Source organism: Grus americana, chromosome 17 (assembly GCF_028858705.1).
Source record: "Grus americana isolate bGruAme1 chromosome 17, bGruAme1.mat, whole genome shotgun sequence".
NCBI lineage: Eukaryota > Metazoa > Chordata > Aves > Gruiformes > Gruidae > Grus > Grus americana.
In genome coordinates this window covers 4,714,963-4,737,166 of record NC_072868.1, presented here as the reverse complement: position 1 = coordinate 4,737,166, position 22,204 = coordinate 4,714,963, and the positions used below count along the sequence as shown (strand labels likewise).

General features: G+C 52.2%; 1 protein-coding gene across 6 annotated transcripts; it reads left to right on the top strand.

Moving 5' to 3' along the window:
• The first annotated feature begins 2,949 nt into the window (after window positions 1–2,949).
• SGK2 (serum/glucocorticoid regulated kinase 2) lies at window positions 2,950–22,100 on the top strand. Of its 6 annotated transcripts, none has more exons than XM_054845860.1 (15): window positions 2,954–3,168; window positions 7,033–7,185; window positions 12,145–12,214; window positions 13,453–13,510; window positions 14,206–14,255; window positions 14,864–14,921; window positions 15,511–15,594; window positions 15,910–16,041; window positions 16,838–16,950; window positions 17,505–17,541; window positions 18,102–18,188; window positions 19,511–19,606; window positions 19,882–20,037; window positions 20,434–20,523; window positions 20,743–22,100. In XM_054845860.1, exons 2-15 carry the CDS (start codon window positions 7,134–7,136, stop codon window positions 20,896–20,898), a joined length of 1,239 nt encoding a protein of 412 aa, XP_054701835.1. In that variant the 5' UTR covers window positions 2,954–3,168; window positions 7,033–7,133; the 3' UTR covers window positions 20,899–22,100. The 6 variants fall into 6 exon arrangements, with proteins under 6 accessions (XP_054701839.1, XP_054701836.1, XP_054701835.1 ...); XM_054845863.1 differs by having other exon boundaries at window positions 2,958–3,168; window positions 7,033–7,135; XM_054845864.1 differs by lacking the exon at window positions 19,882–20,037 and having other exon boundaries at window positions 2,950–3,168.
• Window positions 22,101–22,204: the final 104 nt, after the last annotated feature.

Genomic DNA, 22,204 nt, shown 5'->3' with positions numbered 1-22,204 from the left:
CTGCTCCCAGCCCGGGGTCTCGGTAGCAGCGCAGCGCCCTCGCCCGACGGCGCGGCACGGCCCGGGAGGCATCCATCGACCCGCCCGGGATGCGGGGAGACCGCCCGGCCGGTGGAGCTGGGCGAGGAGCTCCTCCTTCGTGGGTGCCTGCTGCTGCTGCTTCTGCCGTGAGCTCTCTCTGTTCCAGCTCTGTTTTCTCCCTAGGATGCTGAGAAGGGACCAGTATGGGAGGAGATCCAGCCCGTCTTCTCCCTTGCCCTGTGTAGGGCTGAGATAACCCCTCGGATCCTGGGAGTAAGTGGAGAGCTGAGGAGCCCTGCAAGGTTAACACACTCCTCTGCACATATGTTGTTTGCATCTGCTTTGCTCGTGGTGGTTTTAGGGTCCTTTGCTCTCCGTGTTCCCCATTTGGATTGCAGGAAGCAAACGGATGCAGCCAGGACAGCTGCCATGCCGCAGTGGTAGCGCAGCTTGCTCGCCTCTCTTTGCGGGCAGCTGCCTGTGCGTGGATGCAGGATGCTCACAGACTAACCTGTCCCCTGTCTTTGTGTTTTTCAGGGGCCAAAGGTTCTCTGGTTCAGGGCATGCGATGATCAAAACCATTTTATGAAGATTTAACTTTGCAGAGGTTTTAAACCTACTTCAGCATTATTTTTCCCCCTTGTGAACAGAAATGGCTCCTGCTTTGAGTGTATTTGGGGCTCTAAGATGATTTGACCCTTTTTTGTGACAGTGCAGGTAAAATCAGGGCAGCCGAGGGCTCCTTGCGCTGCCCCTGCCCCATCCCTCCGGATGCAGAGCAGGGGAGCAGGAGTAGAGCGTGCCCTCAGCCCCTGCAAGGGCACCTCAAATCCCCACGCCCTGCCTAGGCACAGCCCCCCCAAACCCCTGCTTCCTGGGGAGGAGAGATACCTCCTGGCTGGAGGGACTCCGTGAGACATTTCTGCCCCCCCCGTGATGCCTGGCAGCAGGCTGTGTGGGTTCCGGGGATGACGGGGCATCTCGGCATCTGGCTCGCTGTAGTTTTCAGCTGTGGTAAAGCCAGCGATTATCCAGAGAGCCCCAACGGGCTTTGTCTCACTGTCAGTTCTGCTCGAGCGCTTTCCTCCGTGTTTTTGCCGGGTGCCGACACACGCTCGCGGCTGACGTGCAATGAGCTTGCGAAACAAGCCTGCTCAGCAAGCCAGAGCAATAAGCTGAGGCTTTGTCCTCTAAACTTGTCCGTGGCTGGAACGAGCATGGCTGTTGGTGCAACCCTTGTGACTTGGGCTTGAAATACAAGGCAGCCCCCTCCAGCCTGCCGCAGCAGACATTCTGATGCTGTGCTGGTGGTAGTGAAAGCATACATGAACCCAGTGTTGTGGGAAATGTGCAGCCTTTAACGCAGGGGTTGCAGTGGAGTGATCAAAATAAAACCCAAAATAGCAGCAGGTTTAACTTGGACAAAGCAGAAACCTTCTGAAAAGCCAGCATGATGGCAACGTCTGATCTCTGTTCCAAATGGCTTTTGTCTGCAGCTTCGTAGCTTCTGGTCATGTGCTGCAGCAATCCTCTAAATGTTCTCATTCTGAAAACAAGATGAACAAAGGCCCTCTCTGCACTAGCAGGGAACGGATTTATTTCTCTCTCTGTGTCTTTACGGTTCCTCAAGTACAAGAGGGATCTCTATTTGGGTTCGTTCCCCGAGACGTGAGGGGACCTCATGCACCCGCATGACCGTGCCACCCAACAGGACTGTCGGTGGGAGCTGGAGCGAGGCGAGGGCTGAGCCCACTCCTCTCCGCACGCTGCTGGTGGTGCTGGGGCTCACAGAGGGGCAGGAATGGCTCTGCCTTCTCCCCACGCACTGGAGCTGGAGACCCTGGCTGTGGTGGCGGTTGGCTGTCTTGGCCTCATGAACCTTGGATGCTCCAAATCACATACTCCAGACTGTTTCAGAAAATGCTTATTTTGATGGCGGCACCAATGTTCTCCATCATCTGATTTTATACATTTTTGTACCCGTCTGTGTATTCAAATCCCACCTCAGCTCAGCCTGTTGCTTTCGTAATGGCTTCCCTGTCCAGTAACCCTTTTTCTTTTTCTTCCTCCCCTCTGCTTTGGGATTCAGAAGCCCAGCTGGGATGGGCACGTGCTGATGGCGAGAAGTCAGCAGCTTGACAAACGCTTGAGGAACTGTGCTGCCATTCATGGTTTCTCAGAGCTGTGGGACCTACCGACCAACTACATCATGGTCCAGTCCCACAGGAGGGGCAGGCACAAAAGGGCTTTTGAGGGAGAAAGAAACCTTCCTGGGTAATCAGAAAATGCCCTGTGAAGTTTGTATTTTGGGTGAGGAGCTGGAGGCTCCACCAGTGACCAGCAGTGACTCCACCAGCACGCTCAACCATCAAACCGTTATTTAAGGACCCGCTCATGCAGGGATGTGGTGACCACTGCTGCTGGGCACCTGCAGAGGGGAAGGGAGAGGAACAGGGAGCAAGTGGGGGAAAGCATGAATGGAGGGCAGTAGATTTTGGCTCCAAGAGGGCTTCTCTGGGCTCAGCTCTGATGTGTCCACAGGGCTCAGTCCTCACCGGCTGCTCTGGTACTTGTTCCTGCATACGTGTGGCCCAGGATGGGGAGCATGGAGCCACAGGAGGGTCACGCAGGAGGCAGAAGTGGGGCCGTAGGACTGTCACACTGCGAAGTTCAAGCATGTAAAAGTCCCTGGATCTCCTGCCCTGGCTCCACCTTCCCCAGCTCCTTCCTTGCTGACAAGCTCTGTGGATTGCTGGCGAATCGGCAATGAGTCACGTCCATATCCAGGAGGTCTTGCTGGTTTGGGAGGTGACCCATGCCTCATTACCTCTGCTAGGACCCGGCACGTGACCCGGCAGCCTCTGGCGAGCAGAGCACTTTGTTCTGACCCTTTGCACTTCCCTGCTGGCGAGCTGCCCTCTAATCCCCCCCAAGGAGGGATTTTCCTCTCCCACCCCAGCTCCCTGTGCCTCGGTCCCCTCGGAGAGCGGTAGCAGGGTAATCATTTACTTCCTGCCACAGGCCACTCCTTCGGACTTTTCCTTCGACCTTCAGACTGAATCGCCAAAATAAAAACAACGGGAGGGAAAGCGGTACCTGCTGCTTTCTGCAGCTGGCGCCCAGCTCCTTGCACCTCGCTCTCTGCAGGTAACACTGATTTACTTTCTCTGGGATGATCATGATTTTCCCTGCTTTTAATGAGGTCTTGAACCCCTTTGGGAGAAGCAGAGGTTTTTGTGAAGGAGTCATCCCCGGCTGACCTGCGGGAGAGCTGCTCTGCGGGGGTCTGGCTCAGGGTCAGCAGCTGGAAGTGGAGGGGTTGGAGGTCCAGCAATGGGTTTGTTTCCCAGCGGTGGAGGAATCCAGAGAGGAGATGAGCAGCCTTCCTCGCTCCCCTGGAAATATTGTACTAGGTGGAAAGTTTTTTTGCATTAACTGTGCTTCCCCAAGAAACTTCCATCACAAGGAGCTTCCATCACCCTGCTTGTGTCTGCAGCCCCATATCAGCTCATCTCCTTGGGTGAGCTCCCGCGGGGAGCAGCCACAAGTGTTTCTGACCCTGGGTAATTTCAGGAGCTGGCAGATCAGCAGAGTTAGCTGGTGACCGACCGTGTGTCCCCCCGTGTCCCTGAGCCACCTGCACAGGGAAAGGAGGCTTGGGCTGCCCCGGGGTTGTGCAGCCAGCACCAGAAGGGTGAGGTTTGCACCAGAAATTTCAGGTCGTTTTGGCTGTGGTCTCCCCGGAGGCGTCTCCAGCTGGGTGCTGTGCCCGGCATCCCTCTAACCGGGCATCCCCGACCTCCTCGCGGGCCGGACAGGGAGGGCTGTTCCTGCTCGGTGCCAGACCAAGGAACAGAGACGGGCTCAGCAGATTTCAGCGCAGATCTGCTGCTCTTGCACAAGGGCTCACGGGTCCTGACAATGCGTTGAGCCATGCTTGGCCCAGTTTGGACTGGGCTGCCCACTGGATCCAGTACATATAGGTGTGCTGGAGACAATCTCCGGCTGTGCCAGCACCAGTTGCTTCCTGGGTTTTGCATGTGGATAAAAAGGGGTGAAAACACGCACCCCGTGCAGTGGAGCTGGAGTCGGCAGCTCTCGGGGACCGGGATGGGATGGGGAGGGAGCAGGGCAGAGGGGAGGCATTCCCAGGGGTGCTTCACCCACAAGCTTTCCTAACGAACCCAGCGCCGTGCCAGCAGTGAGGGGCCTGGTTTTGGGCAGCGCAGCTCTCCGAGCCGTCTCCGAGCTGCTAAGCCCTGCTCAATCCGGCCGGGAAACTGCTTCTCTGCCCTTGTCCCCACCAGGCTGGTCACACACGGGGCTTGAGCTGTGGGTGGTGGCCCCGAGTGCGCACCCTGCGTCAGACTGTGCTGCAGGAGAAAGAGGCACTCATCCCCAAAAAACACTTGGTTTTTTTTTTTTAAGGAAGGCTCTAAAACATAGGCTGTAATGTGTCCTGAAGTCCTGCTGGGGAGGAGAGGAGAGGAGAGGAGAGGAGAGGAGAGGAGAGGAGAGGAGAGGAGAAGACAGCAAGCAGGAGAATGGCACCTTCCCTGAGGACTGGGCTTGGCTGTGTTGCTTATCATCAGGCTGCTTCCGACTTTGTGTTCTTTATTCACTGAGACTGTGCCTCCACTTAAAAAACACTCGAGAGCAAGAAAGTCCCAGCCAACTAATTTAATGGCAATAATAAGATCAGGCATTTATTCCTCTGAAGATGTAAAGGCTTTAAAAGAGATCAGTAATATTCTGCCACATTCATTATTTGTAGGAACGGAGGCACAGAAAGTTGTGAGAGTTGCTTAAACCCACTTGAGCTGTGCTTCGGAATAAAAATTTGATCCGGAGTGGCCTCCTCTTGGCTTCTTTCACCAAAACACGGGAAACTTCCCAGCACGCCTGTGGGACTCCTTGGCAAAAGCAAGGTCCATGCCTGAGGCAGAGCCTGAGCTTTTTGAAGCTAAAAGAAAAAAAAATATATATATAAAAAAAAATTAAAGAATCCTACTGGTCACCAATAGTCTATTTAGTATTCTCTGAATCCTCTTAAGATGAAGAAATAAACTCTGACCTTTTAAAGAATACCCTATTCCTATCCCTATCCCTATCCCTGTTCCTATCCCTATCCCTATCCCTGTCCCTATCCCTATTCCTATTCCTTACCCAACAGAGATAACTGAGTAGCCAAACATTTCAGGTCACCTTTCACTGCAGGTCGATGGAAACTTGCTTTGTGCTCTCTAGAGAAATGTTTGTTTTAACCTTATCTGGACCCTTCCCTGCAATTCCGATTGCTCAGGACTGTGTGGTTCCACTTCAGTGATACTTTTATGATTATGGTTATGGATATTGCTAGATAGGGAGATTAAGATAGTATGCCTTTCCCTATAAAATAGCCTAAATGCTTAGCATATACAATATTACGCACCTCGCTGTGTGTAGAGGCAACAGGCTGGACCTGTTGTCCACTGGACATGTCTTTCCCCGGAGAAGCTGCAAACGTGGCTTCCCCAGGGCGAGCGGCACCGGCCAGGGAAGGACCAGGATCAGCTGCCGCAGCTCGAGGGGCCACGCAGCCCTCGACCCGTTATAGGGCTCAGGGAAGTGAAGGCAGCTTTCCTCCCTCGGGGGAAAAGGAGAACGTTTCCAAGCACAGGCAACGTCCGGAGGCTCTGAGCTGCACCAGTGCAGCTGAAAAAAATCCCCTTTCTGCGTGCAGGGCTTGTTCCCACTTTGCCTGATTTTGCCACCATGGTCTGACCAAGTCCAGCCCAGGCAGGAGATGTGCACAGACGGGGTTAAATCACCCGAGAGCTGCTCATCACCTCTGGACCCAGGTCCAGCCAGAGGTTTTTCTGGCACAGATGTGCTCTCTGGGGGGCAGGGAAACACCACCCCCGCACAGAAGACCAGCAACGCTGGCAAAACCCAGCACTGACACCAGCAGGTCTCTGGCTTGACTAGAATTGTTTGATTTTGTTTAGGAGCCTGCGGGTGCTGGGCAGGGGAATGGGCCAAGGCCTGTCCCGGTGTAAGGGGTGCATGGCCACGCCAGCAGCACCAGTAAGGATGTGTGCCTGCGTGCCTATATAACGTACGTGCACTGCAAGTGCTCCCACGTCCAGCAGCCCCTTCAGCATGGCATTGATGTGTCCCACTGTGGGCAAGGGACAATACTGGTCAAAGGGTGAGAGCCGCTGCAGGTTGCTGCCGGACGTGGCCGTGGGCATGGAGGGGCAGGGCAAGGGGAAAAGTCTCACGTCTCGCACGTGGGGAGGGCTGCCCGGGTGGGCAGCGTGCTGGAGGCTAGCCCTGCTCACATCTACCTGTCCCACTCATGTCCCTCATGACGGGGACAACTGCTCGCCCAGGACACCTCTCCATGGAAAGTCATGGGGCTCTTCTGGGCAAAGCCCTCTGCAGCTGCCCCAGGCATCTGGTGGCATCTGGTGGCATCTGATGTTCAATCCCCAGGTGAGGACCTGCCCTGTGCTGGGGATGTACTGGCTGTCTGCGTGTCCCTGTCCTTCCAGGGAATGTCTTCTCCTGTGCCAGGGAGCCACCAGTCCCAGGGCAGTCACCCCAGGCACAGGGAGGACAAATTGGGTCTTAGTGCCTCAAGAGCATCAAACAACAAAATCCTTTCCCAAGAGCAGACTTCTGTACATTTAACAATTGTAGGGTAGATTTCACACGGCCAACCAGTACCACCCAGCTCTCTTCCAGTGCCCTCCTTCTGCCAGTCCCAAAGCACTTTCCAGAGGAGTGCAAAGAGGGACACTGAGGCAGGGGTGAACACCTTCTCCAGACCCTCCCACCAGAGCGGCGGCAGAGCCCAGAGTGACCTGAGCACCCTGATCCCCACCAGACCGAGTGCCAGTGGGTGCTGGCCAGCCGAGGGTCAGGGACCTGGCCCCGCGTCCCAGAGCTGTGCCCGGCTGGCCGGCAGCCAACACAGCACCCGAGGGCTTGTTCCTCCTCTTACTCCTGTGCCCTTCGCCTTTGCAGCCGGAGAAACGTCTGCGTGCTCTGCTTCCCGAGGATGCCCGGTGCCGGTCGCTGAGCTCCTGCCCCGGCCCTAAGGAGAGGGGACTATTTCGGCTGGCTTTATGTACGTGGCCTGGATGGAGCCCTCCTCCACTGCCCTGGGGAAGACGAAGGGTAATGCTCCTGGCTGGTTTGGTGTCACTGACCCCCGGGGATGGTGAGGGCGCGGAGGAGGCTTCTCCCCAGAGGTCTCCCACCGGCGCTGGGTTGCGGCAGAGCTGGCCCCACTGCACCTTCCGAACCATTGCTTTGTCCATCGGTAATTATTATCATTACTGGCCACGGTCCAGAGTAGATATTTTATGTATTCTAGCTGGTAAAAATTTTTCTTCTGCTTTCTCTTCTTTGGATTGAAAATGGGTTTTTAATTAAAGATGCTTTTCTGTGGAAAATAAAATCAAGTAGATTTTGTTGGTAATGCTGAGGTTTTTATTGAAAGAAGAAAAGCAGAAGATATTAATTTGAAAATGTAAGTTAGCTGCTGAAAGTATTCTGAAACTTGACCATTTCAATCCAGGTAGAGGCAAAACCAGAGAAAATAAAAACATAATAGGAGATATTTGCAAAAGCTGACAATGCTAATAGCTTGAGGATGTTGACTGAGAAAAAATCAGGCTTTGACCTGAGAGAGAACAATATTTCAAGCAACACACTGCTTCCCCTCTCTCGTTACACGTGGCAATGAGCACATGGGACGTTTCAGATGTTTTCCTCCTGGTAGCTGTAGTTTGGGGTTAGGGACCTGTCCCACGGCAGCCAGCCCCTCTGCTCCCCCAGGGAAGCTGGACATTCTGCCGCTGCAGCTGCACACGGGAGATTTTATAGGAAACAACAAGGGAAGCAAAAAGCAACCGTTTTATTTTTAATGAAGAGAGAGAAAAGACACCAGCCCTTCTCTCCTGCCTCCTTTTGCTCAGAGCTTTGTCTCTGTTCTCTTGAATCACTGCGTGCCTCCGACACATGGAGGTTTTCCCCTCCACACGAGTTTATGTTTGCATGTAATACCGCTGCAAAGCACCAGTCCAGCCACCCCGGGCCGCAGTCTTCCAGGGTTGGTTGAGGACGCTGGAAGGAGCAGCTGCTTCTGAGTTTGACCTGAACCAAACAACAGTTTTGGCCTTCCTCCAAATCAGAGGACAGCAGACAAATTTCCAGCTTACTAAGGTGCAGAAAATCATTCTGAACACCTGAGATACTGGCTGGGATGTAATTGGCTCCTACCATCACCTGCACCCCTTCTTCCTCATCCAGAACTACCACCTCCACCTAAATTCTCACTCCTTGAGTATGTCTAGCAGGTGTGTTGTCATTTTTTTGCAGCTGATCAGCTTTTCCTGCTCTCTTTAAAGGGCTGCAGCGAGCCAGCAGCAGTGGTGTGGTCACTCTGAGGGGGTGGAGGGGTGTTTGTGTTCATGGGCTAGATGAGCTGCTGTAGGAAACAAAGCTATTCCCCTCTGAGTTTTAGGAAAGAGCCTTGGGCTTCTGGTCTGCCAGGGCAGTCGGTGGCAGGGTGGGCTGGTGCAAGGATGGGAACTGTGGGGAATGAGGGGTCTCTGTGCTCGCTGGCTGTGGACTGCTTCCCCTGCTTCAGGACACAGCCTCTGCTAGTAGATGTGCTCCCAGGTGTGGTTTTGTTCTCTGTTTTCATGGGTTGGTGGTTTTTTTGTTTTTGGTTTGGTGTTTGTTTTTTTTTTTCCAAAATGCTGTAAGCTTTAGCTACCTGATGGGTTTTCTGCCAGCTTTGCATGTAGCTTCTCTCTAAAATCTGGAGGGTGGTTTGTCTGTGGGTTCCAGCTTGCTCAGAGCCAGGGCTGTTTGGCTGGGGTTCCTGCTCTGGTTTGCAGTGTCCCTGGGGTGTAGGGGAAAGGATCCCCAGGAGAAAATTGGACAAGCCGGGAGTTCTGCAGAGGGCAGCTTAAGAATGCTTCCCCAAGCAAAGAAGTCCTTTAAAGTCTTTTGTGACCTCTTCCTGGGCTTGCTGTGTGCTGTGGTATCTCAATGGGAGTGAAAGTGGAGCTCACTGCTGGCCTGCAGATCTCTCTTAGATCTGTTGCAGGGGAAAGCTTGGTCTGATTTTTTTTTTTCTGCCAGTAAAGGCATGTGTTTGCAGGAGTCCTGCTTCCAACCTCCCCCCGTGCTCCTTCTCTGAGCAGAAACTGGGGCATTCCCCCTTGTGCTGCGTGCAGCCCCTGTGCTGGATGAGAGCTGTGGGCTGCCTTAGGTGCCCCTCTCTCAACCCTGCCCCTCCAAGCCATGTGCTTCTTCCAAAGCATCGCCTGCTGTCCCGGTGACAGCCTGCCAGGCCTCCTTGCCCCTCCATGCTGGCAACTAGCCCTTCCCAGAGCAGCCGAGGATGAGGCACTTGCTCGGAGGGGTTTGCAATCTAGGTTAGATAGGAAATGATGCTGAGAGCGGTGACATCAGGGGAGAGGGTGGGAGGCAGCTTGCAGATGACGAGTCTATGAGGTTGCCTCTTCGTGCAAGGTACGCGTTGCATTAGTAATGTGTTTGTAGCAAATAACGCTGGGCTAGCATGGGAATGTGGGTCACCGCTGGCAGAACTGTTGAAGGAAGAGGGAGCTGCTTGTGCTGGGAAGAAAACGTATGTTACCGAGGGATGTTTTTTTTTGGGGGGGGGCGCGATTTAGCTGCAGTAACTGTTCCAACTTGTTAAGTAGCAGCTTTATGTTGTGTGAGTGGGTGCCTGCTGCCTGGGGGATGCCTCTGGCCTGGGCATTGGGGTGAAATGGTCTTTGAGGAGGGGGGGAATGGGGTGCAGTGGTTTATTCCTGGTGTGTAATAGTCACATTGTATCAGGAAACTCCTAGGCTGGCTTGCTGATGCTCTCCGTGGCCCTGGCTGTGCCTGGAGCATCCCTGCTGCCCCAGCAGGCACAGGGAGGGATGCAGCTGGGCATCTATAACCAAGGATTCCAGCGTGTTTTCGTGACCTATTTCTGATTCTCTTGTTCAGTGTGTGTGCGCTAAGGAGATCTTTGTGCTTTAGGGGGAGTAGGGTTTGTTAGTGATAAGGAAAAGCCTGTTTGACTGCTCAGGAGACTTAAACCAGAAACTAACCTGGCTTTGAAGGTGGACACAGGCTGGGGAAGGTGGCTCTGAGCCTGAATAGAAAGTAATACAGGATGGGGATATAAATATCCTAAAATTGTGTGTGGTACTTCAGTGCAGAAAGACTCTTGTCTCAGAGCAAGTACACTTAATGAAATAGCTTTGCTGGAAAACGCTGCCCTTGGTCAGCAGGGACTTGTTGAGTAGCTTCTCTTCCAGCAGTGGAGCAGAATGGCACTGGTGGAGGGCAGCGTGAAGGGGCTGCCAGGCTGTGGCCCTGGGAGAGCTGCACAGCCTTCGCTCGGTAGCGATGCTCCTGCCTAGGTGCAGGTTGTGGAGACCTGGCTGAAGCAGCCTGTCCAAGCCCCTCAGAGCAAGTTGGGAACTTGTCCTGTATCCTGGCTGCCAGCAAATACCTCCAAGCCAGATGGATATGTTTCCAAGGCTTGCCTGTGTGCTCCCCAAAGATGCCGAAGCTGTGACACGTCCACCTGAAGGGAGCCTTCTATTTCCCCCAAGTCTGGGATCAGAACAGTGTCTGTGACAGCAAGCTGACCCTGGGGTCAAAACTAGGCTTGTGGGGGTTCAGATTTGGAGGGCAGGGCTGGCGTCCCTCTGCTGTGACCATAACTGGCCAGCCTGTCCAGCAGCTTGCGGGACAGATGCAGCCCTGAGGCAGGCGTTGCATGACCTTCAGTAGACCTTGGCGAGCCAGACTGTCAGGGAAATAAGGACTATGCCCAGTGGGAGGAGATGGGGATTGATCTGTCTGGGTGCTGTGCCTGCTGCAGGGCAAAGGATTGGACAAGGTCAGGGTCTTGGACCAGCCTGATGTTGTAAGCTCTCTCACTGAATGGTTTGTGTTTCTTTAAATTCCTGCTTTCTCCCTGTCCATTCAGAAACTCTAAACCCAAGCCTGGGTATTGGCTCCTCATCGGATCTGCAGCCAGGTCCCAGAACTGCTGGCACCTGGCTCAGTGGCTCTCTGGAGTGAGCAGGTCCTAAGACCCATGTGGGAAGGGTTCTGCAAATGGGCTTGTGTTAACTCCAAAGCTTGTTGTTGTCCTACAAACTCCTTGCCCAGGGAGATGGGCTCTGGCAGTCGGTGCTGCCAAGTCCTTGGACCATAGAGGAGCTATTCCAGGATGACAACATACTTATGTCTACAAAGGCACTTTTTTTTTGGGGGGGGGGGGAAGAAGTGTATGTTTCTGTGAATGTTTTGGTTCTCTCTTTCCCTCCAATAGCAAAGCTAAGGCTGAGCCAGGGAGTAAAAATGAGTATTGGAATATTTTTGTTATCTACTGCTAAGCAAAACAAGGAACTCCTCCATACAGGTTGCGCTTCTCAGGCTTTTCTCTTGCTCAGCCTGTGCTGAGAGGAGCGGGCTCAGGACTTTGCCTCTCTGTGAAGGGAGAAGTGATGATGATGATGGGTGGTGGCAACCGCCTGCACAGCTGAGCAGCAGGGATGCTCCGTGGTGGGAATCCCAGCTTCTGGCACCGGCTGCGTGTCCTTGGGCAAGTCACTTACTTGCTGCAACGTGTGTGCTGGCTTACCTCCTGCAGAGCCCTGAAAGCTTTCATTCATGTCCCTAATTACTTGCAGAGTCCTGAATGAAAGGGGCAGTGGATGTGCCAAGTGTGTGACGTATCCCAGTACAACATCGTCCTTGTGAGCGCTCTCCTTGTCCCTCCTGGGGACCCAGGGGTGGCTCAGGGAGGCTTGATGGTGGTGCTTTAGCTTGAGTCCCCTCTGCAATGGGACAGGGTGTTTGTTTTGTGGTGCTTATCCCCGTCCTGTGAGCTATTGAGGGCTCCTGGCTGGGGTGGGAGGGGAGCTGTCCTGGTTCCTATAATTTCCTGGTTATTTTGGTATGTGGGTGGAAGGGGGAGGAGGGCAGCTGTGGAGAGAAGAGCAAGGTCAGTGAAGAACAAACGTGCCTCTGTGCGCTTGTGATCGCGCCGCCAGCTAATCGGCTTCGGTGCTCCAACTTTCCTTGCAGAACTCATCAAGCACGGCCGCGAGAGGATAGGACAAACCATCAAGGCCTCCGGCTCCAGGCTCTGCTCGTAGTGAGTACGAAAGGCTCCCAGTGGGATGAGAGCCCTTTAAAAGCTCAGCCCGATAACCCCCGGGCTGGCTCTGCGGTGAATGGAGCTGGCTGGCACCGGCCAGATGCGGGCAGTCCCTGGGGACAGCCGCCAGCACCCGCTGCTGCTCGGCATCTCCTGCCATGGCCAGCCCTGCCGCGGAGGAGGGGGGCTCTGGGATGGCCGTGGGTCTGCGCCTGGCGGGGCGTGGGGGTGGAGAGGGGGAGCACCCACAGGTGAGGTCTGGGGGAGGCTGGTGGGATCTTCGGGCACCCTTTTTGGAAGGGTCAGGGCAGAGGGTGGCTGGGGGGACAGGAGTCTTCAGAGTCTCCCTGTGGTGTACGAGAGCTTGGTGGGGCTGGACAAAGCTCTCTGGGGCAGGGGAAAAGGGTACAGAGCTATTTTATTTTACTTTTTTTTTTTCCCTGGCTTTTGCAAGGAGTGTGGGGGAACTGTTAAAACCAAGGGGAGGAATCCCTGGGATGGCAGGATCTGTCCCTCCCCAGTGATTGCTTGAGCAGGGTGGATCTGAACCAACAAGTGTTGTTCAAGTCCAGTTTCTCCAGTCCCAGCAGCAGCTGCACTGGGTAGACGAGAGCCTGTGCTTTAATGGCTCTGCCCACGGAGCCTGCTGCAGCCGGCCCCTCTGCCCTGGGCTGCACGGGCCGGGGGAGCAGCCTCTGACTGCTGCCAGCCTGGATGGCACGCGGTGGTCGGACCCAGCTGGCCTCTCCTGGCTGCCCTGTGGGGACACTTGTTGGGTTGCAGGGTTGGGTGCTGCAGCATCCCGGTGGGGTGGGGGCTGTACCTGCCTCCAGAGGGGTCTGGCCGTGGCCAGGAGGGCTGCAGCCTCATCTGGCCCTGATGCTGTGTTGCTGTGCTGGTCTTCGTGTGTTGGTGCCCTGACCGGTTTCTGCTATTGCAAATCAAGGACTCACTGTGGCACTTAACGAGCTTGTGCTTGTTCAAATAACTCCTGCACCCAGGAACCTTTTTCCTCATCTCCTGCTGGTGTGCACCCACTGTCCCCCGCCTCCCCCAGTGCCTGAGCACCCTGACCCCTTCGGAGTAGCAGTGCTACCAAGGGGGCAGCTGGGGAACTCAGCTGAGGCCTCCCATGAGGATGCACTGGGGTCTGTGATGGTCCCTGGCAAGTTAATGGTGTGAAGCTCACTCTTTCTTGGATTTTGTTTTCAATACTGGGTTCTTCTTTTCCCAAGTGCTGAACGAGTTGCTTTTTTAATGGATCGTTCTCGGAGCCCGGACAAAAGCACCCAGGTGAGATCATGGCTCAGACAGCAGGTCCTCACCATTGGGATGAAGAGAGGGGCAGAGAACATGAGCAGAAAGGCAGGGAGGACAGGCTGTGTTAGCCTGCTGAGAGGCTTACTGCTGCCTTGTCCCTGTGGGTGATGCTGGGTAGAGAAAGAGGAGAATGGACAGGCCCTATATAGCCTTTTGGGCAAGGCATAATGTTCCCAGAGTCTGGAGAGGGGAAGATTCCTGGGGAGAAGGAACAGAAGGAAGACCATGTGTATTTATGTACCCCCTTCTCACTGGGAAGAGGGCTGAGCACCTCTGTGGTGCTAGCTGTGCATAATGCCACTTCCAAGGCCCCAGACTTCTTGTCTCGGTGCTGTGGTGAGCACCTGAGCCTGCAGTGCCTTTCTTCTGAGGTGGCATAGCAGGTCTTGGAAGCCTCCAAGTCAGGAGCCAAGCAGTCTTAGTACTCTCTTTTTGTTTGTGCAAGTATGGGATGAGACTGTAGCTTAGTACAAGCTCCAGCTGTACTACTGCTTTAGTGCATAGCCCTGTTCTCCCTTTCTCCATCGCTTAATTTACCAAGGCATCCACTCTGTCTTTTGCTGATGAGTGTTTCTCGAAGGCTCTGTGCAAGGGATGCTGTATAGAGGAAGAGAAAGCACAACCTGCAGCGTGGTCCTGGTGACTAATCTTATTGTTATCCTCTCTAGCCTCCAACACCAACTGACAACATCAACCTCGGACCTTCTGCTAACCCAAAGTAAGCTCCCTGCAAAAGCCAGGTATGGCGTGGAGTGTGCAGCAAAGAGATCTGGCAGGGGAATGCAGCTGGTTCCTGTGTCTTGCATGGGTGGTGTCTGCAAAAGCCCTGACAATCACATTACTTGGCCTTTAACTCCATGTGTATCACCAATACACCAGCTTTCAAGACATTCAGCGATAGCTGGTCCCTGTTATAATCATCCTCTCCTGTCCATGTCTGCAGCCCCTTGTCCCATCCCTCTTGTGAGGTAGTAAGGGAAGATCTTCCTTATCGCTGCCAGCTCCCTGACTATCTCTCTCTAGAAATGGGGATAAACTGTGTCCCCTGTAAAGGTGCCACTTGCCCTGACAGGTGCTTTCACCTGCTGCTGTGCTCAGCGGGTGGGTTCCTGAGACATTGCTCATCCTCTGCTGGGTGCACCGACGTTCCAGTGTGAATCCTCTGCTTGCTGACAGCTGGCTGGGAGCAAGGGTCACCCGTCCAGTGCCCTTTAATCCCTTCCACAAACACTCGTGTTTCCAAGAAGGAACTTTTCTTTGATGGTAGTGTTGCCGTTGCATGTTTCTCTCCCAGAAACATTAACTTGCTTCATTCTTGCCCAACAGTGCCAAGCCAACAGACTTTGACTTCCTGAAGGTTATTGGCAAAGGAAGCTTTGGAAAAGTAAGTGGATTTGTACAGGTGGGCTGTAGCTCTTCAGAGACAGCTTGCAAAGAGACTTCCTTGCTGAAATAGCTTCTAGCTGTGTCCTTTGCTTGCACCTCTCCTGAGGTGTTAGTTCGGCCTGAGTGGGGCTGAGACCAGATGAGACCTTCGTAGTCTATTCTTACTTGGAGCTATCCTGCAACCTCTCTAAAGACAGAAGTGTGAGGTGGTTTATGCTCAGGGTAGAGATGGCGAGGAGCAGTACTCAATTTACAATAAACCTCAGATTTGTTCAGCTAGCAAAAGATCTCCAGGCAAATCCGTGCCTTGTGATAGCAAGGATCCACTATAATTGGGGCTGTCCCCAAATGGTCCAAACGCACTTTTTATTGGGTGTGTAAGAAGTATGTGGAGATGTTATGTGCCCTTCTCTGGCAATGAGCCAGCGCTGGGAAGTCGGTGGGCTGGAGCTTGGTCTTTAAAACTCTGTACCTGACCCTCTGAAGCTGTACTCTGTGTATGATCACTCACAAGTGTTGAGCTAATGAGGAAACACTAAGTGGCAGAAGGTGAGACTGAAACCTGTGACCAGAACCTTCTGTTGCAGGTTCTCCTGGCCAAACGCAAGTGTGATGGGACTTTTTATGCAGTGAAAGTCTTGCATAAGAAAACCATCCTAAAGAAAAAAGAGGTATGTCAGCTCTCCTTGGCTACTTCTGCAAGTAGTGGTCAGTGTATGAGCAATCCTGATAATGCAATTAAAGTATCTTGTGGCTGAGTGAGCCTTCACATAGACAAACCCCATAGTAAACAGGATTTCTTGGTGCCATGGAAAAATGGAGAAGAACTGAGATGAATCAGGTTAGAGAGAGGTTCCCTTTCTGGGGCTGGAGATGATGCCCTAAAACTCCCAGCTTCTACCGTTTTCAAAGCAGCAGTGAGCCCCTGTGGTGGACTGCACTGGACCCTTGCCTGAAACTCTAATGCCTTGCCTACTTTTTGATAGCAAAACCACATCATGGCAGAGCGCAACGTGCTCCTGAAAAATGTCAAGCACCCCTTCCTCGTGGGACTCCACTACTCCTTCCAGACTTCGGAGAAACTTTACTTTGTGCTTGACTATGTAAACGGGGGAGAGGTGAGTGCACATACAGGCTTTTATTTACATTTTAGTCCTCTATGTGGTCCTTCCCAAACATGCTGTGTTATTGCCTAAAGCTGCTTCTTGTCAGAAGATAATGACGTTGAAGTGTAACGTTGCCTTGACTGCTGGCAAGGACCAGCTAGGGGTGGCTGGCAATGTTATGTCACCTATAAGTTGAGTGAAGATCTTTCTGGATATGACCTGTGTCAGATCATTCCCAGGGCAAGGACACAGAAAAATGCTATGGGCATTTTAAAATCCTATGGAGAACATGGTTTTGCCTAAAGCTCACCAACATCAGCATTTCCCCACTTATGGGCCAGCTCTGGATTCCAGTCTAGTGCTTGGGTGATTCCATTGCAGTATGTCAGACTTCTTTTTCTGTCCTGTAGAAGCTTTCTTCAGCTGTCTTTTCTCTGTGCTATCTGAAACTGGCTGGGTGATGTTAACATGGGTATCTTGTCTGAGTCCAATTCACATTGGGGGTATTAGTGGGTTCAGCTCTGTGCGTGGCCATACTACAGCTGGTGGGTTGTAGCAAGCCAGAAAGCTTAACTAGATCAGTAGATCACCAGTTTTGGGGCAATGAATTAAGTCAGATAGTGAAATGAAGCAATTTCTAGAAAGTTGTTTAGGTTGCTTAAAGTCATTTGGTTTGGTTTTATTTGGTGATGTTCATGTGCTACCTGCTGCAAATTGGTTTTCACTCAAGTAGCTGTCTTTCAGGCTTGCTCCAGATATCCTTCAGTTTTTTAAAGAAATAATGATCAACCTTATGATCTGTTTGTAGCTCTTCTTCCACTTGCAAAGGGAGCGCTGCTTCCGTGAACCCCGGGCCCGATTCTATGCCGCAGAAGTCGCTAGTGCGATTGGGTACCTGCATTCCTTAAACATCATTTACAGGTAAGGCCCATCTCCTGCCGGGGAGAGTGGGGGCACCAACTTTGCCCAGACAGGCTGTGCGCAGTGCTGGGGAAGAAAAGGGCTTCACTGGGGCCATGCAAAATGCAGGACTGGGGTAGCTGAAGAATCTCCTACCCCAGACAAGACAGTGCGCTGCTGGCATCTTATCTTGCAAGAGGAGCACTGTCTGCACGGGACCTGATGGGCAATAAATACTCCCAGCCTGACGGTGGGAAGGAGAGAGAAGGGTTAAGTGTAAAGATCTAAAATAAACCTGGCTCAGTTTAGGAAGCTCTCAGTAGCATTTTATGCTTAGATATGCAGGAAAATGTAGGCTAACACCTCATCCTGTATGACAGCCGTCTTTCTGTGTTTGCGTATGTTGTATGTTGATACCCAACACTGATGGGAATCTGCACTTTGGGGAAGTCTTGGTGACCTGGCTTGGGAAGCTTTGTTACCTCCTGTTCTTAGCTGATGCTGTTTCAGATCCAGCCTTTCTAAATATCTGGCCAAATCTGCTCAAACAGCACCTTTTTTTTTTTTTCTTGCAGGGACTTAAAACCTGAGAACATCCTCCTGGATTGCCAGGTATATCCACAGCTCGTGCTGCCTACCTTCTGGCTTTAAAAGCATCAGGACCATAGAGAGAGGGCTTTGGTTCTGCAAGCTGGGCTATAGCTCGCTTCATTGCATGGACTTTTGTATCTACGCCCCACCACATTTCTGTGCAGATCCTGCGAGAGGGAGTGAGCCTGCTGTCTGCAGAACTGCACGCTTGGGGCCCTCTCACCTTGTTCCCAAAAGCCGGGACCTGACTTGTGGGCAGGGATCAGGGATGCTATGAGCAAGTCACTGCTGCTCTGGTGGTGACCGCCCTATAAGCTGGCTCTGGGATAAAGCAGTGGCAAAGCACAGCAGTGCTGGATATCTTCATAGCTATGCAGTTGTAGACAAAAAAATCTGAACTCTACTTTCTCTATAGGCTCCTGTATTTGTACTACAGGATGTCCCAAAGGTGAGGGAGGGGAAGCAGATGAACAGTGGGGAACTAAAACCTATGTGAGATGCAATGTGAAGGTTAATGCTTGGAAACCCTGTCTCCTCTCTAGAAGGAGTTGGCCAAGCTGAAATTTCCCTCTCTTCCTTAGGGACATATAGTACTAACAGACTTTGGACTCTGCAAAGAAGGAATGGAGCAAGAGGAGACAACTTCTACTTTTTGTGGCACTCCTGAGGTACAGCATGTGCTGGGGTGCTGAAAGCCTTCAGAGACTTGCTGCCCTGGGTCTGACTTGTGTGGGTGCTCAGCATCTCAAAATATGGTCTCTGAATTAGACTATCTTGAGCTCTTTTGGGTTGTAAGCCTGAAGTTGGAATTCAGATAAGGTCTTTCCCACTCAGACAGTTTTCCCTATAACAGCTGATTACTACTCTAAATTTGCTGTGCTGTTGGGGCGGGGATCCCTGCACACGGCGATGGCCAGTCTTGTGAAGCTGGGGCTGCTGCAGGTGGCTGTGGAGACAACCTTGACCCTGGGAGCCTGTGAGCAGGCTGTTTACCTGCTCTGATACCCTGGAGCTACAGAACAGGGAGCTTGTTGGTACTGACATGCAGGACCTCGCTGTGCCCTTCCACATGTCCTTGGTATGCCGGAGCTGCGAAACACGCTGTGCAGAGAAGACCAGGCTCTCCTTGGGAGTGTGAACACTGCTCAGAGGGGAGGAAATGCCTTTTCTCCAATGCACCTCAAATAGGTTTTGCCAAAACTAATCTCCAGTTTAGCTTCTAGGAGGCTTTTTTCCTGTTGCTTACTGAGCTGGGGATTTTGGTAGCACTTTGGCCCAGGTAATACACCTGTCCAGCTGCCCTTCCTCAGGTAGCTTGAAGAAGGGTCTGTGAACAAGATATTTTTGGTATTCAAGCTCAGAAGTGGGCAGGAATTTCCTGGTGGTAAACCTTGGCTTTCAGTGGGGACCCACTTGCACAATAGTACAGCATGAACCAAGCAGGAATGTTTGAGCTTTGTTTTGTGGGTTTTTTTGGTGTGTTGTGGGTTCTTTTTATTTCTGCCTTAGGTAGGGAGCCTGATATTACACAGAGATAGTGTTGTGTGAGACCAGGCTCAACGTGCTGCTTGCTCTGCTTGAATTCTTGCCTGTTACTCCTTTGTGGTGGTTATTGGTAGTTTTGCTGCTTTGGACTTACTGGGACTGAAAAATGCCACTTTCTCAAAACCACAGGAGCCTCTTAAAGGTGTAATGTGTCAGTGCAGGACAGGTTTGCTGGCTGAGTTGTGGTGGGTGGCAAATCCTTGTACGAGTCCTCTATAGGAGGAGAACCTTCTGTAGCCCAGAAAAACACTTTGGGGGTTTTGGTAGGTGTCTTTCAAACCCATTGCTCTGAAGCAAGTGGAGAGTCTATTAAAGCATAGTGGGAAATGCATCTGGGTGCTCCTGAAAGAATTCGCTCAGCTTGAACTACAGCTGGGCTTGCGTACGTAGAGCAAAGACCTTCCTTTATAATTTGACTCAAATATTTGCTTCTGACTCTTCCCAGTACTTGGCTCCTGAGGTGCTAAAGAAGCAGCCGTATGACAGGACAGTAGACTGGTGGTGCCTAGGGGCTGTCCTCTATGAGATGCTGTTTGGACTGGTAAGTTTGGAAGCGGTCTGTTTTACTCTGCATGGTGGGGAGTTGATTTTCCAGAGTTGTGGTGTGAGGCTGGTCTGGTGTTCACATGGTACCTGACACAGACAACTGAATCCTGAATTAGATGCCCTGGTTCAGTCACACCGTTGCCGATTTGAGCAGAGATACGGCAGGTCTCCCTTATCTACTTGCTGCAGGACTCTTTTTGACCTGCAATGTGTGGTTCCTTATGGTTAGCTCATGTTTTACCTGGCTGCTTCTCCTTTCTTTCAAATTAGCCTCCTTTTTACAGCCGGGATGTGTCTCAAATGTATGACAACATTCTGCACAAGCCACTCCAGATCCAAGGAAGCAAGACAGTGGCAGCTTGTGACATCCTCCAGGGACTTCTCCACAAGGATCAGAAGAGGAGGCTGGGTGCCAAGACAGACTTTGTAGGTGGCCTCCATTACAATCAGGAGGGAGTATGGATAGGAAACCTTTCTATTCTGAGCCTTTATTTTGTGATAACAGCCCTCCCTTGGAAAAAGCTTTCCATGCAGTTTAATGTCTCTCCAGCCTCTTAAAAGGGGTGTATGGGGTTGACTTGGATTTCCAAAGGGAAAGGTGTGGCGGCAAGCTAGGGCATCAGTGTGCAATGGTGTCATCTCCCTTCAGGGGATTACTGGACCGTGACCCTCATGTATTAAGGACGTGCCACATGGCCCCTGCATGGCTATGTGGTAGCTCCAAGTCTTGCTTCAACCACTTAATGCTATGAAACCATCTGGCAGGTGCTAGAAGAGGAGGGTTGGCAGAAGACTGACTCTTCCCCTCTATTTTCTGTGCAGCTTGAGATAAAGAACCATGTATTCTTCAGCCCCATAAACTGGGACGACTTGTACCACAAGAGGATTACTCCTCCATTCAACCCCAATGTGGTAAGCTGGTATCTCTGTTGGTATCTGTTACACAGTGGTGCAAAAGGAATCCTCTCCAGATGTGTCATGCTGACACTGAGAGGTGCTGAAGTGCAGGTTAGGAGCTGCAAATGTGGTGGTGACCACTTTTGGAAGAGCAGCTGTCTTAGACTGCCAAACACAAGTGGTTGGTTGGGGTCTGCTCACTCAATGACCATGTGTCTCTGCTCCTTGGCTTAGGCTGGTCCAGCTGATCTGCGACACTTTGATCCAGAGTTCACCCAAGAAGCAATCTCCACCTCCATCACCCACACGCCTGACCTAGCAGCCAGCAGCTCCAGTGCCTCAGATGCATTTTTAGGATTTTCTTATGCACCAACTGAAGAGGACATCTAGGTTTTATAAAGGCTTTGAGAAGCCAGATTTTAACTGCATGGGTTTTATTATTTTCTTGTTTTGTTTTTTTGGGTTTTTTGAAAGGATTTGGTACTGTCCTTTGCTCATGGTTTAAGGAAACTGGGACTAATACACTAACTGGCTGGTATGGAGCAGAGCTCTTAGCTTTTGCTGTTTGGTGGGTTTCCCTCTAAATGACTGTTCCCCTGGCAGGGAAAGGGGGACACTGATTATTATGATTTTTTTCCCCTGAGTGTCTTGTGCTACTTGGCAGAATTGTCTTCACTCTGTGGTTGTATTTATGGTTGAGGTATGTACCATCACTCACATCAACAGCCATGTCCCTCTACTTGGCTTTTTTTTGGGGGGGAGAGGAGCTAGCTGCCCAGCTCTGTCCAACTGCTTTGCCCTCCACCCCCCCCCCCCCCCCCCCCCCCCCCCCCCCCCCCCCCCCCCCCCCCCCGAGGGAAACTCTTCACACCACCAAGAGCGGTGGCTTCCGAAATGAACTGTGCAACAGAAGCCACTCATCCTGAGCTGGGCTCAAACTGTTGATCAGTTATTGCTCCAAAGGCAGCTGCAGGGCTGTAAATCCTGAGCTGTGCTGGGGCCTTTCATGCCAGCCCATCCCTCCCCAAGGTGAGTGGATCATCTCTGGTCCAGGATTGGGATGCTGCTGAAGCAACAAGGAGCCTGTGATGGAGAAACCAATGTGTGGGAGGAGAACCCCAGATAAAATGGGTGGGGGAGAGGCTGAGTTGCTTGGAAAAATAAAAATAACCTTATGGCCAGACCTTGCTTGGGCTGGGGATGGTCTCACAGCCTGAGGCACACGCCACCGCTGCTGCCATCGGCATGATCCCGAGCACCACGGGACAGCACGCAGCAAGGGCAGCCAGCGACCCTCTGAAAATGCCTGTTGCTGGTGTAGAACAGTTATTTATTCTGCCTTAATTTAAATGCTGGTATACTCATCGAATGTCACTTCCCCTTTAAAAAAAAAAAAAGCTTTTTTTGGTTGCTGTTCTTGGGAAGGAAAAGGGGGCTAAGAGCTAATTGCAACGCAGGGGCAAGTTGTGTGATGCTCACGCTGTTGGGAAGCTTGTGCTGGAACAATGTTTGGGTTTTTTTTATCAGCCATATCTTGGACATGCTGAAGTCATCAGAAATGTGACATATTTATATTAAAGTGCATCCACTGATCTGCTTCTATCTCTGTCCTGTGTACGGGAGGAGAGCAGGGAGGGGGTGTTGGCTTTGTGTTGTGCCTGAGAGCTGCTGCACCCAGAAAGTCACTGCATCTTCT